General features: G+C 49.0%; 1 protein-coding gene across 1 annotated transcript in view; it reads left to right on the top strand.

Annotated features, from left to right (window-relative positions):
- ARHGEF37 (Rho guanine nucleotide exchange factor 37) overlaps positions 1 to 15377 on the top strand; it is a 35627-nt gene that overhangs the window by 9666 nt on the left and 10584 nt on the right. The window contains exons 3-8 of the mRNA XM_077769023.1: positions 961 to 1108; positions 8802 to 9001; positions 10307 to 10437; positions 11123 to 11227; positions 12991 to 13101; positions 14124 to 14453. Coding sequence (XP_077625149.1) covers positions 961 to 1108; positions 8802 to 9001; positions 10307 to 10437; positions 11123 to 11227; positions 12991 to 13101; positions 14124 to 14453 — 1025 coding nt within the window. The remainder of the gene's footprint in view (positions 1 to 960; positions 1109 to 8801; positions 9002 to 10306; positions 10438 to 11122; positions 11228 to 12990; positions 13102 to 14123; positions 14454 to 15377) is intronic.

Raw genomic sequence — 15377 nt, 5'->3', positions numbered from 1 at the left:
TTGCCATGTAGTATTCCATTGTATAGATAAACCACATCTTCTTGATCCATTCATCAGTTGATGGACACTTAGGCTCTTTCCATGTTTTGGCTATTGTTGAGAGCGCTGCTATGAACATTGGGGTACATGTGCCCCTATGCATCTGCACTCCTGTATCCCTTGGATAAGTTCCTAGCAGTCTAACACTGTTTTGATTCTTGGTATCATCACCACCTGACGAATGTAATATATTTACTTATTGTCTGTCCTCCCCACTAGAATATAAGCTCCATGAGGCAGGGGCTTTGCACAGAGTTTAGAAAAGTGCCTGGCATTTAGGCCATAAATAAGCAGTTGGTAAATATTTGGTGAGTAAAGCTTGTGTCAGAGTATTTTTACCTGAGTTATTTGATTTAATCCTCGTAAAAAACCACTTGGGAGTGAATACTATTTTTATTCCAATCTATGGATGAAAAAATGGAAGGCCCGGGAGGTCAAGCACTTGCCCTGGGTTATGCCCTGGAGGAAGAGTTGGCTGGAGATCTCGCCCTAGTTCTCTCTGACTCCACAGGCCATGCGTGTTCTGCTATAGCAGGTCTCTATAAACAGGGGGTTTGAAGTTGTACTTGCCACACACGGTAATTTTAAGGATACAATTGTAAAGGTATAACACGAGTGTGTTTTATGAACTGTAAAGCGCTGTACAGATACGAGAACTATTAATATTATTGCCATAATTATACGTACCATTTATTAAGACTTACCGTGCACCAGCCCGAGCCCCGTATCATCCTGTCACTCAGTCCTTATAGCAGTCTTTTGAAAGTGAGATGAAGAAACAGAAACTCGGGAAGAAGAGCAAACTCGCCGAGCTCACTCCCGAGCTGAGGGCTTAGCTGTCTCACCGGGCACCTCTGTGTCCCAAGCAAGGGTGTGTACAGACATGCCTCTGAGGGCTCCCTGTTGCTCTTTTGCCATCAGGTAACTTATTCCTGGAATTCCAAGAGGAGCTGGAGCGAGTCTATAAGGTCTACTGTGCCAGCTACGACCAGGCCTTGCTGCTGGTGGAGACCTACCGGAAGGAGCCAGAGCTGCAGCGAGAGATCCAGGGCGTCCTTGAGGCAGTGGTGTGAGTAGAATGACCATGAGCACGTTGACCCTGGGTCAGGAGCCAGTAAGCTCCCACCCCTCCTTGGTGCTGCTCGTGCTGCTTTGGGAGGGGCTCAGTCAGGCAAGGCAGGGACAGTCAGCTCTCCACTCTCGGTGACTTCAAACAACAAAGGTCCGTACCTTCCTTGTGCACCACTGCCTTGAGGCCCTTCTCTGTGTCATCCTCACTCGGGGGCCCGTGCTTGATGGTGGCAACTGTCTGAATGGTTGCCGCTAAGAATGACAAAGGGAAAAGAGCTGCGAAGGGTCTGATGCTGGTAATTAAATGCTCCCACCCACACATGATATCTGTCACCTCTCCTAATCCATGGGCCAGAACTAATCACATGGCTTCATTCGACCACCGGGGGGCCGGGGCTTCCAGCCTGCATGTGTCCCGAGGCCGAAGAGCAGAAACACTTGGTGAGCAGCACTCACGCCTGCCATGGGAAGGGCGATGGCACAGTTGGAAGTCCGTGCTCCAGGCAGCAGGGGTGCAAAGCTGGTTTGTATCACCTGGGAGAGCCTCTCTGCATGTAGCTGGAGACCACCCCACGAAATGGGACCGGAGCCACCCTGGGTGGCCACGCTGCCCAGAGCTGGCCCCAGTGCATACAGGCTCTAGATGGAAATATGTAGAGAACAAATATATTTAAAAACAATTTTTTAAAATATTTTATTCATTTTTGAGAGAGTGAGAGAGAGAGAGACAGAGCATGAGCAGGGGAAGGGCAGAGAGAGGGGGAGACACAGAGTCTAAAGCAGGCTCCAGGCTCTGAACTGTCAGCACAGAGCCCAATGTGGGGCTTGAACTCACGAACAGTGAGCTCGTGACCTGAGCCGAAGTTGGATGCTTAACCGACTGAGCCACCCAGGCGCCCCTAATATATTTTTTAATTAAAATTTTGAATGGATAACAGTTACATGGTCCAGAAGCTTTAAAGCAGCCACATTTAGGCAGCAAAAAAATCTTCCCAGCCCTGTCCCTTCATCTACCCAAGTACTACTCCCAGCCCTGTTAAGGTGGCCACTTTTAAATTGCTCATGGATCCTTGCAAAGTTCCTATATGCATACACATGCAAGTACAAATATATACCCTTATTTTACTGCCTTTTAAAAGAACATTTGTATTTTTTTCACTGACAACATATCCTGCATATTCTTCCATTTCTTTTTTTTTTTTAATTTTTTTTAATGTTTTTATTTATTTCTAGGAGAGAGAAAGAGAGACAGCGTGAGCAGGGGAGGGTCAGAGAGAGAGGGAGTCACAGACTGAAACAGGCTCCAGGCTCTGAGCTGGCAGTCAGCACAGAGCCCGATGCGGGGCCCAAACCCACAAACCGCGAGATCATGACCTAAGCGAAAGTCGGACGCTTAACCGACTAAGCCCCCCAGGTGCCCCAATATTCTTCCATTTCAATACATGCATGTGGGATCCTGTGAATGTCATCCACCACATGGCTGTTTCCCAGTTCATTTAACTGGTCTCTATTTTCTAAAAATATTTATGTTGAGTGAAAGAGAGAGAGATGGAGTGAGAGAGCATGGAGAAGGAGAACGGCAGAGAGAGAGAATCCCAAGCAGGCTCCACAGTGTCAGCACAGAGCCCAACACGGGGCTCGATCTCACAAACTGTGAGATCATGACCTGAGCTGAAATAAAGATTCAGACATTTGACTGACTGAGCCATCAGGCACCCCTAATTGGTCTCTATTAACAGGCATTTGTTCATTTCTTTTCTTTTGATGTTAAGGGTAGTGTATGACATGTGAGCATATGTCATTTTACTCAAGTACAAGTATTTCTGGGAGGTGAATTCCAGACATGGATTGCTAGGTCAAAGAAATTATGTGTGGATTGTTTTCATAATATTGCAAAATTTCCTTCTATAAAGGCTATACCAAGTTACATTCCTATGACCAAGGTAGGGGTGCCTGTTTCCTCATAGCCTCACCAGACTGTGTTCTTAAACAAACTGCTCATGCACTCTCTCTCTCAAAAATAAATAAACATTAAAAAAAATCCATACAATAGCCCAATTCTAATAAAAGGGAGAAGTAAAAGGAAAATAATGTCCAATAAAGTTATATGGCTTTCAGTGTGCAAACACTTGGGCACCACTACCCTAGAAAACCTAATGGAGCAATCAGATACTGGCACCCACTTATAATAAAATAAGTTTGGATTCAAGGAGAGGAAAGTCAGAAGCCATCCTGCATAAGAAATATGGGAAAAGGAGAGAGCAGAGAGAATGTGCGTCCCCTACAATGACGAGTAGCAATGATAGCAGAGTCGACTTCCCTGTGTATGATAAGAAAAAGAAGGAAGTGACATAGGTGACGTAGGGGGCAGAGCAAGTGAGGAAGTGTGACGTTCTTGCAGATGATCTGGGTCTCGTTTCCGAAAGGTAGCGTCATAAGAATTTCCAGCGTTGTGGTACGTGACTAGATGGAGTTCAAGGATCACTAAAAGATCTCAGTTCTGGGAATCACAGCACATTTTGAGGCATTCCGTCAGTCTCTGAATGTTCAGAGGGATGTAGGAGACACAGCAGTGCTCCTCACTGTGCTGACAGTCCTTGCAGATGTCCTGCGTGCCTGGTCCCTGCCCACTAAGCTCCTGTAGCTGCCTGGTGCCCGCAGGTTTCCACAGTGTCCTCAGGGAGAGCCTCTGGTCCAGTGGTGTGCTGGAAATGCCCATCTTCCAGTCAGCATTGCTTTCCGTCTCTTCTCTCTCGAAACAATAATCCTGCCTTTTTTGTGCTCATGATCATGGGACTCTTTCTGGAGCTTAGCTGACTAGAATCCCCACACCAGCCCTAAGTGGTCCCTTCTCATCCAGTTAAGGACGGGTGATTCCTCCTAATCAGGTTCTTTGTGATTCCAAAATGCATGCTGCCTCCTACCCTTTATTTGGGTGGCTGCGTGGGTGAGGTGTTCGATATACCCTGTCTCTTCTTGCAGCTCCGCCCTTGAGGGCCAAGGGCATCACAGGCTCGCCCTTGCAGTAGACAGGAAGTTCAGCTTCTAATTGTACAGCTGTCAGTGGGGAGGAAGCTGCTCGCAGAGACAGATGGGTCCAGCATGAAGCACGCACTCAGAATGATGGCTGAGGCAGTGTTGGGTTTCCTTCATTGGCAAGCTTGATTTGTTTTATTTATATTTATTTGTATATTTTTATTTTAGAGAGAGAGAGCGCATGAGCTGGGGAGGGGCAGAGGGAAAGTGAGAGAGAGTCTTAAGCAGGCTCCATGCTCAGGGCAGAGCCTGACATGGGGCTTGATCCCACAACTGTGAGATCATGACCTGAGCTGACAGATGGCTCAGTCATTTAAGTGCCCAACTTTGACTCAAGTCACGATCTCACGGTTTGTGAGTTCCAGCCCCGAATCTCTGCTGACAGCAGAGAGCCCACTTCAGATCCTCTGTCCCCTTGTCTCTCTGCCCCTCCCCTACTCACGCCTGTGCTCTCTCTCTCAAAAATAAATAAACATTAAATATATATATATATATAAAAGTAATGTGGACTACCTGGGTGGCTCAGTTGACTAAGTGTCTGACTCCTGATTTCAGCTCAGGCCATGACCTCACAGTCGTGGGCTGGTGCCCTGTGTCGGGCTCTGCTCAGTGCTTGGGATTTTCTCTCTCTCTGCCCCTCCCCTGCTTTTCTCTCTCTTTTTCTCTCCCTGTAAATAAATAAACTTTAAAAAATAAATATAAAAGTCATGTATGCTTACTGAAAAAAAGAAATATTTAAACAATACACAGACATGTAAAGTAAAAATCCATTCCCCCTGGGTCTCACATTTTCCCATCTCTCCACGTGGTAGTTAACCTTTTCCATCCAGATTTTCTTCTGTTTATTTAAAGACAGGCAGACAGACTTTACATGCAGAAGTCTAAATGTTGGATGGATGGATGAATGGAAAGAAATGAAGGAAGGAAGGAAGAAATTTAAAGGGGCTCTGACTTACATATTTTTCTAGAACTTACCTTTTCGCTTAACCATGGTCGTGAATATCGTCTCACATGACTAGGAATACTTCCACCATGTTCCTGTTAATGGCCACACAGAGCTCCTTTCCAGGGCAGCTCACAGACTGTGGTTTATTTAACCAAGATCCTGCTGATGGGTATCTGGCTTGTTTCCAATTTTTTTGCTGTGATAAATGGAGCTGTGGGTAGCTCCTACGTCTATCTTCACTTGCTTGGGTTGACATTTCTGTGGGTAGATATCTGGAATAGAATTGATGGAACAAAAAGGATTTGTACTTTTCACAGATTGCCAAACTGCTCTTCAAAATGATCTTACCAATTGCTGCCACCACTGAGAGAATGTAAGCGGGCCTGTCTCCCCTTCCCACACCCGACCAGCTCGGGATTTGCTTGCCTGCCTGCCTGCCTTCCTTCCTTCCTTCCTTCCTTCCTTCCTTCCTTCCTTCTTTCCTTTTTTCCTATCTTCCTTTTGCTTTCTTTCTTCCTTCCTTCTTTCCTTCATTCCTCCCTCCCTTCCTTCCTTCCTTTCTTCTTTTGGATTACCTTTCAGTTGTTGCCTATCTGAAAGGCTGTGTCAACATTTTTCTCCAGATTACCTTAGAAAAGCTATAAACATAAAAGGCTGCTGTAATTCTGTCATGACTCCTTGATGATTGTGGAGAAGAGCTGTGATCATCTCTTTGAAGACCCCCCTGAATCCTCTTATTTGTGGAGTAACAGCTGCCCCCAGGAGGCAACTGGCCCTTTCCCCATGGAAAGTAAGCCCAGAGGATAGAGTTCTGTGAATATCTGGTGACTTTTTCCATCTCCCCTGCTTGTGGTCAGCCAAGTGCTAGGAAACCCGTAGTGAGAGCAGATGGCCAGCGTAGGCATGTCCTGACAGGTAATTCTACCCTTCCCTCCCTCCCCCTGGCACCAGCTTCCTGCAGCTAATGAAGGGGCGCCCACCTGCTCTGCCTATTTTTAGCTTCATTACTGATCTTCCCTGGACATTTGGTCTGGAAATATTTTCTTTGGAGGAAGAGCCAGGGGCACTGGTACCATGGAGAGGGGGAGAGAGAATGGCTGTGAGCAGCATCTGTGAGTCCCCATGGAGGAGGCCTGTGTAGACACTGAGGTTTGAAATCCCCGTGAGCTTGCAAGGCAGGCCTGAGGGCTACTGGTCATGATCAAGGGAAGACTGTTGGAACCTCTTCCCAGACGCCATTGACTTGAACACTCTTTCTTTAAATCCCAGACATCATCAAGAAAGGGGCTAGAAATGGTCATCCATTCACCAAATAGTGCGTCTGGAAGGGATCCTGACACCTGACACCTGTTTTATTTTTTACTTTTTTATTGAAAATGCTCACATCTGTAGAAAAATGAAAGAATGTAATAAACATACACCACTTCCAAAAATTAACCAGTGTTAACATTTTGTTTCATCTATCTTTATACTAAGCCACTTAAAGACAAATATAGACATTACGACTTTTTACCCTTAAATACATGCATCCTAGACATAAAAGTTCCTGTGATTTTTAAAAAACTTTTAATTTTTTAATTTTTTTTAAGTTTTATTATACTGTTTTTATTGACAAACTTTGTAATAGAAATAATATGTGCTTATTTTAGTAGACCTGGGTAGAAGAAATATTTTATATTTAATGTTGATGACTCTAAAGATAAGCCTTTTAAAAAAATTTTTTTTTAAATGTTTATTTTGGAGAGAGAGACAGAGAGACAGAGCGTGAGTGGGTGAGGGGCAGAGAGAGAGGGAGACACAGAATCTGAAGCAGGCTCCAGGCTCTGCGGGGTCAACGCAGAGCCTGACGTGGGGCTCGAACCCACGAACCATGAGATCATGTCCTGAACCGAAGTCAGATGCTTAACTGACTGAGTCCCCCAGATGCCCCAAGATAAGCCTGTTTTAAGTAAACTGATAAACTAGCTTGATTACCAAATATTGTCCCAGATCACATAAACCTGAAATTCACTTTGGTTGTTTTTATTCTATTTTTGAGAATTTTAACAAAAGTTTTATTTAAGTAATCTCTACACCCAACATGGAGCTCGAACTCATAACCCCAAGATCAACAGTTGCATGCTCTACCAACTGGACTGAGCGAACCAGGTGCTCCTATTTTTTAGAAATGTTATGAATACTAAAATTATATAAGTGCTTAATTTTTTTAAAGCTGGTTAAATAGAATTGTTTTACCAGGTAATTTTAGCAATATCTTAGAGGTAGAAAGTGCCATATATTCAAACTAGACACAATGTACGTAAATATACAGCCAGATACAGATATTTTGTAGTTATTAATATTTGTGAAAAAGGTTTTTGAGATTTGTATCTATCCCTGGAAGAAATCTTGAGGCTGGGGTCTGTATTTCGGGTAAGCGAGTGTTTTTAGCAGTTCATATATTTTTTAAATATAATTTATTGGCAAGTTAGCTAACATACAGTGTATACAGTGTGCTCTTGGTTTTGGAGGTAGATTCCCGTGACTCATCGCTTACATATAACACTCAGTGCTCATCCCAATAAGTGCCCTCCTCAATGCCCATCACCCATTTTCCCCGATTTTTATTTTTTAATGTTTATTTCTTTATTTTGAGAGAGAGAGAGAGAGAGAGAGAGCTTGTGAGTGCACAAGCAGGGGAGGGGGCAGAGAGATAGGATCCCAAGCAGGCTCCCCACTGTCAGTGTGGAGCCCAATTAAGGCTCAAGTCCACAAACTGCGAGATCATGACTTGAGCCAAAATCAAGAGTCAGGTGCCTAACCGAATGAGCCACCCAGGCGCCCCTAAAACTTCTGATTTAAAAAAATTTTTAAATGTTTTATTTGTGTGTGTGTGTGTGTGTGTGTGTGTGAGTACTATTGGGGGAGGGGCAGAGTGAGAGGGAGATATAGAATCCCAGAAGCAGGCTCCAGGCTCTGAGCTGTCAGCAAAGGGCCCAACGTGTGTATTGAGCTCGTGAGCCACAAGATCATGACCTAAGCCGAGGTCTGAAGCTTAATCCACTGAGCCACCCAGGTGCCCCATAAAACTTTTGATTTTTAAAGCAACAGAACCATTTTACTGAACAAAATATACCAAGGACGTCCAGCATACAGAGTTGTGCTGGGGACGCCACCAAGTGGATGCGTCAAGCAGGCAGGTTGACTGTGTGAGTCTGGGGCTCAGGACAGAAACTGGAAATGCAGAGCTGGGTTTGGGGTGTGCTTAAAGCCAAAGGACTAAGTGAAATCAGTAAGAGGGTGAGCCGAGGGGAGAGAAGGCCCCAGGGCACTCTGGCATTGGAACAAGGCCAGCAGAGGAGGCCAAGAAAATGGCCCATGGAGAAGGAGAAGCAGGACGAAGGGCATCCGTGGGGCCCAAAGAGGAAACCGTTTCAGGAGCAGGGAGCAGTCAGCTGTGACTGCCGCTGAGAGGCCAAGGAGGCTGAGAAAGGACATTTAGTACAGAAGGGGACTCAGGGCCCAGAAGGAGGTAAAGTGAGGACTAGGAGGTGCCCATCTAACATCTAGACCTCACACATTACAGATGAGGAAACCAAGGACCACAGAAGGAGGGTGATTTGCCTGAGAGCACACAGCAAGTTCAATGGCAGAACTGGGACCAGAACCCAGTCCTCCTGGTGCTCCGTAGGCTGGGCTTTACCTACCTAATGCCAGTCTTCTCCTGCAGGCCACAAGCTGGGCCCTCGGGCCTCAGTTTCTTACTGGTAGCCCCTCTGCAGAGGATTACCAAGTACCCACTGCTGCTGCAGAAAATCCTGGAAAACACGGTCCCTGACGCCAGTGCCTACCCTGTACTTCAGAGGGCTGCCTCTGCCCTCCAAGATGTGAACACCAACATCAATGAGTATAAGAGGCGCAAGGAAGTGGGTAAGGGCTTGGGGGTCTTAGGGGCTGTATTAGTGGAATGCTTCTAGATACAAAAAACTCACCTCAGGCTGTCTTCATTAATAAAGGGAATGCAGTGGCTCGCATAAACACAAGTCCAGAGGTAATGTGGACTTTAGGTAGGGTTTAATCAGGGCGCTGGCTCCATTTCCCTCTAATTTTCTTGTCTCTGGTCTTTACTGTGTGTCAGCTTCATCTTGAGGCTGGCCTCCCTCATGGTGGTAGTTCTACGACTCACATCTGCACACCACACCCTCTAGGGGAAGACAGGGCCTTTCTCCCCTTAGTCATAAAATTAAATTGGCGCTTCACACTGATAGGACCCATTTGGGTCATGTGCTCACCCGGAACCAATCACCGTGGTTAGGGGAACACCATGAGTTGATTGGCTTGGGCCTGGCTTATGTATCATTCTTGGACCCAATCACTGTGGCCAGGGGGTTGGAGGATACAAATTGGCTTATCCCTGTTAGCAACCACCCCTTGAACTAAAGTGAGATCAGTTGCACCGGAACAGGGAGGCTGCTGTTCTGTGGAGGAGACATGAATCCCGGGGAGGCCAAGAGCTGTGTATATACCTTGGGAAGAGCAGCTAGTGGGTGGAGAACTCGGTCTCTCAGGCTGTTTGAACAGAAGGGTTTGGAAAAGAAAGCAGTGTCTCAAGTAGAGTGAAAACAACCGCATGACCTACATGGTGCAGTAGTGCGAATTTAGCTCACGTTGACCAGCGCTGACTGCGATACGTCTTTCATTCGTTATCTGGGCTGAGCCTTACAATCCACTCCAGGTAAAATGAAAGCTGACAGAGCTGGTAAGAGGCAGAGCTGAGTGTCAAACTCAGGCCCGGGGCTGGTGGGGGGCAGACCAGGGGAAAGTCGTACACCAGGACTGGGGACGGGTGCGTCCCAGCCTGGCCTGGCTAACACTGACCAAGGAGCCCCAGACAAATCATCTCCCACTTGAGTTCTTTACAAAGTACCTTCAGACCCACCCTCTTATGTGACCCTCCCAGGCATCCCATGAGGTGGCTGGTCTCATATGCAAATGAAGAAATGGCCCCAAGAAGTGGCGACTTGCCAAAGTCCAGCAGCTCCTCGGCCCGGGGCTCACCTTGGAGGGAGGGCGCCGAGCCCCGTGCCTTTCCTCGGCAGCTTGCCATTGTAATGGACGCGACGCAGATGTCTGAGAAGAGGGCTCGGGGTGGGTGTCTGGCCAGCTGTGTCAGGGATGCCTGCTTTCCTGGGCCAGCTTTGGTTCCCATGCCTTCTCTGTCCTCTGTCGGTGCAGCCTCCAAGTACACCAAAGTGGGGCAGCTGACGCTCCGGGAGAGGCTGGCCCGGATCAACACTCACACCCTCTCCAAGAAGACCACCAGGCTGAGCCAGCTGCTGAAGCAGGAGGCGGGGCTCGTGCCCAAGGTGAGCTCCAGGGCCCATCCCAGCCATCCCAAGGAGCAGGGCTATGCAGTGGGTGTGGCAGGTGGCTTAGACCCCTTTCACAGATGGGGAAGCTGAGGCTAAGGGGCTGCAGGGAGTGCCTGGCACAGCATAGCCAGGAGGCAGCTAAGGTGGTGCCCTCACGTGATTCTGAAGAGCCAGGGTAGGGCTTTCTCCACGGCCGCCTGTGCTACTCTTTCTCTGGGTACTTTTTTATGCATGTAGAAGAGCTGATCTCTGGGTTCACAAGGAACCAGCTCTGAAAAGCTGTCAGCAGCAGCTCAGGCTGACCAGATACTTCCTCTGAACCAGGCATTGTTTGACCCACACAATAAAGTAGGTGTTTTTATTATGCCGTTTGCAGATGACGGAACAGGCCCAGAGAAGGTAAAACACTTGCCCAAGGTCCCACAGCTAGGAAGCAAGTGAACTGGGCCCCAGGGGCTTGTGTATCTGAGTTCATGGTCTGAGTACAAAACCATTGAGCTGCACTCACTACCTGTGACCATCCCACCGGGCTTTGGGGCTGGAAGAACCGGCTCTGAGGGCCGGGGCTGGGTGAGGGGGTCCCCCATGAGGACCTGGGGATGCGGGTGTGGGTGCACACTGCCTCACCCCCCAGCCCCACCCCAGGGATATTCTCAGCTCTCCCAAATTCCCCTCCCAGACAGAAGACAAGGAATTCGATGACTTGGAAGAGGGGTTCCACTTGGTTTCGCTGTGTGTGACAGAGCTGAAGAACAACGTGGCTGTTTACCTGGATCATCTGGAGGTGAGGGTCCTGCAGCTAACGATGGGTGGGCTGGGCTGGGCCCCCCAGGCAGGAGGCAGGCAGGGCTAATCTGACAAGCTGGCAGAGGCACGAGCCGCAGGAACCGAATGGAGGTGGTCACCTGGTCACCGGCTGCAGGTCAGAAGAAGGCCCAGGGCAAGCACTCCCCAGGCCGCAGCTGCCAGGTCCATGGAGCTCTTAGGGAGTGAGCTTCCCACTGAGCAGAGTCAAAACTCACTGGGGCCCGAGTCCTCTAGAGGGACCTGGCCATTCTGGCACCTAGAGCAGGTGACAAACTCAGGTGCCTGAAGGAGTCGGGCAGGTACTATGATTACTGAGTGAAATGTGCAGGTGTTCAAGGCTTAATATCTAACAGGCTGTTTATGAGACTTTTCAGGAGAGTTAAATACATAACAATATTTAGACTTTGACTGACTGGATGGATGGATGGATGGATGGATGGATGGATGGGTAAAATCTAAAGGGACAGCTCTTACTTGGCTCCAGGAAGCTGTTGCTGTTTGGGACTGTGGACCTAGAGTAGCCGGTTCTGATTTTAGGGGGGAAAACCCCCCCCTGGAAATTCAGACTTTTAGATGGAATCTCATGATGTACCCATGTGAACATTATATGAAAATTTAAATGCTATACAGGCCGAAGGAAAAATATTTCTACAGGCTGAACGCAGCCTGCAGGAACACCGTGCCCTCCACCACATGATTTTCCTGGTGCCAAAATCCTCCTTCACTTCTGTCATCGATGCTGACCATTCCATCCACTCTGTCGCTTTGCCGTGGTCTTGCTCTCAGTCATGTCCATTTGTGCAAAGCAGCTTGGTCGGATGATACCAGGCTCTTTGGATAATGGGATTTGGGGTGGCCTTATGGGGAGTGTGTACAATGAGGGGGCTCATAGCTCCAGAGCCCTCTGCGTGGGGCGGATCCCACTGCTTCTTCCTGCTGCATCCTGGGCCCCCAGCAGAAGGATCTGGCAGCAGGAGTCTGCCATAGTGCAGCGAGCTGGGAGGGGAAGGCTCTCAAGAGGAAGGATGGAGAAGCCACGAGAGAAAAACCAGAGGCACATGAAAGACACATCTGGCTTTGCAGAGGGTCGGACGGATATTTGGAAGCATTCGGCTGCGTTTCCCTAGACTCCAGCTTATGTGACAGACACAGCATTGACACGCAATCCCGTAACAAGCGTGCAAGTCCCTCTTGTAATCCCCTGAGCCCAGGAGAAGCTGCTTTTGCTGGTATGTCTTTAGCCCAGGCAGAGCGAGTCTCGGGCTGGGGGCCTTCTCCCGGCTGCAATGTCCAGACAGAACTTAATGACATTGCTTTTATCGCAATTATTCTCATGTGCCTAGTTATGGTAGATATTGCTGGGTTTCCTCTTATGGTAGTGTCATAGGTGGGTGGATGCTTTTTAAAATACATTGATACAAATAGGAATGGTTAGTTGATTTCAAGGGTTAATAGCATACGCAGAACATGGACCTGGCAGTAAAATTGCAAAGGTGATGTGCAAAGACATGAAGTTTGGGAAGTGCTAGAATAGGGACAAAGATGTTGGTTCAGCCTAAGGAAGAACTTTCTAATCACCCAAGTTGTGCAAGGAATAGGCCGTGGGCTTCCATGTCACAGTAGGTGTGCAGAGAGCTCGGACAGCCTCTTCGAGGGTAGAGGTGGGGGTTGGAGGGGGTAAAGGCATAAGATGGCTGCGAAGGGCTATGACTGACTGTCTCCCCTTTGCTGCCCTTCTAGGCTTTCCTCCGCTTCAGGCCCCAGGAATACGAGCTGGACATCCCCGGGGGGCCTGTGGAACAGTACTGCAGCCTGATGGGAGACCTCCAGCTCCAGGCCTTCCCAGACTTTGTGAGTGCAGCTCCTCCTTTCCCCCCCTCCTGTCGGGTAGGTGGCAGAGCCTATTAAGAATGATACTTAGGGGGCACCTGCCTGGCCCCATCGGTAGAGCATGCAGCTCCTGATCTCAGGGTTGTGCGTTCAAGCTCCACGCTGGGTATAGAGATCACTTAAAAATGAAATCTTTAGGGGCACCTGGGTGGCTCAGTCAGTTGAGTGTCCAACTTCTTCGGCTCAGGTCGTGATCTCATGGGTTCGTGGCTTCAAGCCCCACGTCAGGCTCTGTGCTGATAGCTAGCTCAGAGCCTGGAGCCTGCTTCAGATTCTGTGTCTCCTTCTCTCTCTGACCCTCCCCTGCTCATGCTGTCTCTCTCTCTCTCTCTTTTAAAATCATTAAAAAAAAATTTTAATGAAATCTTTAAAAAAAGAAAAAAGGAATATTTAGAAGCAGGCCCTTTCCATAGCTGTAACATCTGTGACAGCCCAGAGTAGTCAGCAGGGCAGGGCGGGGCTTCTTATTAATGCATTTTACTGATGAAAATCGCCTCCGCTCATGTTTATTTTGCATTGCTGTCTGGCGAGCAGATAAGCTGTTGAGCCCTTTATACTCTTCATCTCATTGAACACTCACAGCATGGCTCATGGGGTAGATGCTCGTGAGAGCTCCGCTCTGCCTGTGGATGAGAGCTAGAGGATCAGAGAGGGTGACTTCCCAAGTTACTCAGATGGTCAGTGACAGGATGGGATCTGAGCCCCCAGAGATTACATTCATGATCTTTTCATGCTATACAGAATCTTTTCAGATCTGTGCATAGATGCCAAGAAGCACCAAGTACTCCGCTAAGCTCGAATGCGCCCTGTCCCCGTTTTTCGGATGGGCACATCGCGGCCTGGAAAGGTTACGTGACACAAGGTCACGGCCAGCCCGTGGGGGTGGGACCAGAGCCCAGCCCTAGCTGCCTCCCAAACCCCTTCTCCCAGTGCCTGTCCTCTGCCGCGTGCCTCCCCGGCGCCCAGCTCACCTGTCCCCACAGAAGCGGCGGCTGGAAGGCCTGGTGTGGCAGCCGTTGTGTGACCTGGCTAGGGCCCTGGCTGGCCCGCACAACCTCATCAAGAAGCGTCTGGACAAACTACTGGACTTTGAGAGGGTGGAAGAGAAGCTGTTGGAGGCAGGCAGCGTGACGTATGAGGAGCAGGAGGCCCGGCACACGTACCAGGCCCTCAACTCCCTACTAGTGGCTGAACTCCCGCAGCTCAACCAGCTGGCCGTGCGGTGGCTGGGCCAGATCCTGTGCACGTTCGTGGACCTCCAGAGGGACCTTGCGAAGCAAGTGCTGCAGAGGGCAGAGGGCAGCTTGGCCCAGGTAAGGCCTCTGGGACCAGGATCCTCTGTAAGAACAGCCAGGCAAGGCCCCAGAGCCCCTTCAGCCAGCTGTTTGCAGAGGCTGGGATGCAATGAGATGGGGCCTTCCAAACAGGCCATCGGGTGCTTAGGAGAGGCCCCGGGGATTTTCGGGATCTCTGATGCTCGTTCTCCCTCCATTAATGGAATCAGATCATGTAAACAAGGGTAGAACTGAGATGTTAGGCCATTCCTGGGGTCTGGGATTCAGAAGCAGAGGAGGCTCTGCTGGGAAAATAGCAGACCTTGGGGCCAGTGCTTGGAGAGTATTAGACATTGGTGACAGAGGCCAGGCCCCTTCTGCACCATCAGGAGTAAATGTCTCAAGCCCATGCCTATGACTCCTCTAGCTGCTGCCTCCTCATGAGCACTTAGTGGGTACCTTCCATGTATTTCCTCCCGTAATCCTCACAATTGTTCTCATTCCAAAAGGAAGCCCAGGCACAGAGGGGTTAAACGGCTTGCCCAAGGCCACACAGCTGATAGCAGGATTTGAACCCTGGCCGTTCAACCCCGGAGCCCGGGCTCTGAAAGAATGACTGACAGCCTGTTAGAAGAGCTTGCAAAGAAGTTTAGACAAACTTCCAAGGGCAAACATTGATTTTTGAAAACTGGGGTTGACGTAGGAAGGAAGGCTCAGCCGCTTTCCAGGCTCTCTGATGTCAGCATCAGAGCGGAGAGGCTTGTGGTTCTGGCCCCCGGGGCACGTCCCGCACTCCTCATACCACATGCTGTCTCCTGTGCTTCGTGGTCCCCAGCTCAGCTGCCCCCACGCAGTGTGTTGCATGAGACGTCCTCTAAAGCATGCATGCCCCACCGCACACCCATAGCCCCCTTCCAGCACACCTCTTCAAAGTGTGACTCCAGCCCTTTGCACAGACTCCTT

The sequence above is a fragment of the Crocuta crocuta genome, unplaced genomic scaffold (assembly GCF_008692635.1).
Source record: "Crocuta crocuta isolate KB4526 unplaced genomic scaffold, BGI_CrCroc_1.0 scaffold340, whole genome shotgun sequence".
Lineage (NCBI taxonomy): Eukaryota > Metazoa > Chordata > Mammalia > Carnivora > Hyaenidae > Crocuta > Crocuta crocuta.
This window is presented reverse-complemented; position numbering and strand designations above follow the sequence as displayed.